Source organism: Penaeus monodon, chromosome 19, assembly GCF_015228065.2.
Source record: "Penaeus monodon isolate SGIC_2016 chromosome 19, NSTDA_Pmon_1, whole genome shotgun sequence".
NCBI lineage: Eukaryota > Metazoa > Arthropoda > Malacostraca > Decapoda > Penaeidae > Penaeus > Penaeus monodon.
In genome coordinates, this window is record NC_051404.1 from 30,447,005 (window position 1) to 30,447,568 (window position 564).

Genomic DNA, 564 nt, shown 5'->3' on the forward strand with positions numbered 1-564 from the left:
CATTTTTTTTTCTTCTTTTATAGGGGTTTAAACTGATATACAAACAGACTCAGGTTTGAGACTGACATGCATAATTCCGTTTGACAAGCAGACAGAATCAAGTTTGCATACGCAATTACTCACTGAAAACAGGATATGAACGAAAAGAAATCCTCTATCCTTATATCCATTCGATGGAAAATAATATAGAATAATATTAATCCCTATTTCCACATCATTTATGGTGTATTCACTTAAAAAATAAGTGTATTGGAAAAATAATCTCCAATTTTTCGTGCATTTACGAACGCCGCGTGACTTTGTTTATTTGCGGCATCTGCGAACGCCGGGTTTGCTCAGCTGATGACGATGCAAGACTAACGTTTCAGGAACTCACGGGAAAATGACGTCTTCCACTCAACCTAATATGCAAGATGAGATGTGTAAGTAGTCTGCGATGACGGTGAGAGTTGTGTGGTATTAATTTATTTGTTATTTTTAGATATATGGGAATGTGGCGTGGGTAGCGGGGAGCTATCTTCGACCTCAGGCTTTGTCAAGTGCAAGTCGGGAAAAACTCCGTCA

At 38.5% G+C, this 564-nt stretch overlaps 1 protein-coding gene across 1 annotated transcript in view; it reads left to right on the plus strand.

The window, feature by feature from the left end:
• Positions 1-273: 273 nt before the first annotated feature.
• Positions 274-564, plus strand: part of LOC119585166 (proteasome adapter and scaffold protein ECM29-like) — a gene marked incomplete in the record, with an annotated part of 20,568 nt that continues 20,277 nt past the window's right edge. The window contains 1 exon segment of the mRNA XM_037933801.1: positions 274-422. Within this exon segment, the coding sequence (XP_037789729.1) occupies positions 383-422 (40 nt within the window).